The sequence below is a fragment of the Habropoda laboriosa genome, unplaced genomic scaffold (genome assembly GCF_001263275.1).
Source record: "Habropoda laboriosa isolate 0110345459 unplaced genomic scaffold, ASM126327v1 scaffold89, whole genome shotgun sequence".
Taxonomy (NCBI): domain Eukaryota; kingdom Metazoa; phylum Arthropoda; class Insecta; order Hymenoptera; family Apidae; genus Habropoda; species Habropoda laboriosa.
Genome location: NW_017100263.1, coordinates 1,107,342 through 1,110,041, shown reverse-complemented (window position 1 = coordinate 1,110,041; position 2,700 = coordinate 1,107,342). Strand labels below are relative to the sequence as shown.

The window sequence follows — 2,700 nt, the reverse complement described above, 5'->3', positions numbered from 1 at the left end:
TATATCTCAATATATAAATTAATAAGTAAAAATAATTTAATGGTCAACAAAATAATTTAATACTATACAATGTATTGTTCCTTTAATTTGTTAAGTTTTACTTTTAAATGTTCAAGTTCTGTTTGCACTGGTTTACAAAAGTCCTTACATTGTAGCAACACACTAGAAGCTGCATCTAATAATACTGGATTGATGGAATTTGGTGATGGAATGTCTACAGAAACAGAACTAACAATACTGTTGTCACCATACCCTTCATCAATACTTTCATCTGAATTTTTTGTCAGTGCCTTCAATTGATTTTTTAAATCCTGAAAGACAAAAATATCATTAGTACTAATTTTTTTTATCAAGAATAAAATAATTAATTACAAACAACGATTAACAAATATTACTTTATTTCTCATTAAAACCTGTTTTAAGCACTCATGCAAGGAAACTTCCATTTTGTTTTTCTGAAATAAGATAATTATAAAATGATTACATATATTTTTACTAAATTATTATAATTTTATACAAATATTATAAAGCAATATCCTATACCATATTGCTTAAATGTCCCATTACTTGTACACCATGAAGTTTATGTTCCAAGCTTTTAACTTTTCGTTTTTCTTGTCGAAGTTTTCTAATAAGAGCAGTATTAACTTCATATGATAATGTTTTTAAGCGTTTATTTTCATTTATTATATCTTCCATTGAATTCAATTTATCCTCTCCTTCTACATTTTTTGTTTTTAAAAGCTTATATTGTGCTATCATTTTTGTTAATTGTAATCGTAACTGAAAGATTGCATCTTCTATCTGATTTTGTTCCTGTTTGGAAGAAAGCAGAGCAGTTTGCAATACTTCATTTTCAGACTTTAATTTTTGAATTTCAAGTTGTGTTTTACGTAATGCATCAGCAGTTTGATTTTTTTCAGTTTCACATTTTTGTATATTTTCTTCCATAGTTGATATTAATACACGTTGTTTAGCTAAAGAATTTTCCATTAATGCTTTGGAAACTTCATTGCCCAAAAGACGTTTTTCTAATGTTTTTAATTCTGTCTTTGTATCTCTTAATTCATCTTCTGTCAACTCTAACTTTGCTGATACATCTGGAAAACTAGATGTACTAATATCTAATGATTCTAAAATACTGTTTGGTTGATTTTGTATCTTTAAATTTTGTACTTGATATTCTAAATCTTGCTTTTCCTTTTGATGCATTTGAAGAAGTTTGATATATTCCATATTCAGTTGCTTATATCTAGTATTGATGTTTGCAATAGTTTGTTGTCTTTGCTGTAAAATTGCTTGATAAGTATCAATTTCTAATTGCAAAGTTTTTTTGCTTGCTTGTAAACCATGCACTTGAGATTGATACCATTTTGCAGATGCTTCAGATGCATCTAAATGGTTGTTTACATCTATTAAAGTATTTTGTAATTTTTGTTTCTCTTGAATAACTAATTGCATTTCTACATATAATTCTGTTATTTTTCCTTTAAGTCCTTCATTAGCTGCAATTCTGGCATTAAGTTCGATACGCATATTTTCTAAATCCATTCTGAGTCGTTCATTTTCTAATTCCAATAATGCAACACGTTTTGATAATTCTATGTTAGAAACATCAGGTGTTGATAAATGCCTAATATGAAATTCATCAGCTATTAATTGTAGGGAATCTGTTGATGTAACAGAATCTAATTCCCCCTTGAATGAATCGGATAAGCTATCCATTATTTTAAATTATATAGCAATTTTAATATGATTAATACAAAACTTGTATCAAATTTTCTTTCATTAAATGCAACATGTTATAAACAGATACATGTACCATGAATAATTGTAATGTTATAACATCAAAATGTATTGTTCCATTATGGTTAGTTTTAAATAACCTTTCTTATTTTTTATAAAATGTATCTATTATACATACTTTATCTTATGAAATTTCTGTGTATCATTAAATTATTATATTAGTAAGCATTAAATGATACCAAGCTCCATATATGTCAATTGTGTAGAATAAATGCTTCTATTTGTTTAAATATCGTTTCATATTTCATGTTTCCGAGGATTACAACTATGCGCAAATGCCAGAACATATGCTAAAGACTTTATTACGCACTTATACATTTGTTTAGTTTTAAACGCATACTTGAAAACTTGTACATATTTGTAAAAAGAGCATAAGTCGAACAATGCAATTTCATGAAAACGAACTTTACAATAAGAAATCGTAGTATTATTATTTAACATAAAAAATCAAACTAAAAAGTCATTGAGAATTATAATTATTCTCATTTTCGTCTTCTTAAAAATCAATAATTGTATTATAATAAATATAATATAGATGAAAATAAAAACAAATCAAAAAGTATCGTATCGATTGTATAATTGAAAATATGAAGATTATTATTTATGTACGTACTCCATTCATGGCGCCAGCGTCGCTTTAGATACAAGTCTACAGAGACGATAATCTCAGTGGCGCGCATGGTTGTTCAACGTCATTGCACTAAGGGTGGGTCTGTTCTTTTTGCGGGAGGGGTCGTGTAAACGAATCCAAGTAAAAAAATAAAGAATACATTAATATTCATACATGTCTTACTTATGCATTGTTCGGATTTATAAAGACTAACGCTGTGGATAAAAGTGTTGATATTGTATTTTTCTATCCAATGCTTATTGACAGCACAACGGTGACAAAAA

General features: G+C 27.3%; 1 protein-coding gene across 1 annotated transcript; it reads right to left on the bottom strand.

Annotated features, from left to right (window-relative positions):
* Positions 1–62: 62 nt before the first annotated feature.
* On the bottom strand, positions 63–1,725 carry LOC108573018 (synaptonemal complex protein ZEP1-like). The gene is made up of 3 exons (XM_017935374.1): positions 544–1,725; positions 396–455; positions 63–311 (listed from the first exon to the last, which is right to left on the bottom strand). The coding sequence occupies exons 1-3, from the start codon at positions 1,723–1,725 to the stop codon at positions 63–65; spliced, it is 1,491 nt and encodes a 496-aa protein (XP_017790863.1).
* Between the last annotated feature and the right edge of the window lie 975 nt (positions 1,726–2,700).

Coding starts and splice junctions, on each gene's coding strand:
- LOC108573018 (XM_017935374.1), bottom strand. CDS start 1,725: ATGGATAGCTTATCCGATTCATTCAAGGGGGAATTAGATTCTGTTACA. Junction 456..543: donor TGGGACATTTAAGCAATATG/GTATAGGATATT, acceptor ATCTTATTTCAG/AAAAACAAAATGGAAGTTTC. Junction 312..395: donor AGGTTTTAATGAGAAATAAA/GTAATATTTGTT, acceptor TTTGTCTTTCAG/GATTTAAAAAATCAATTGAA.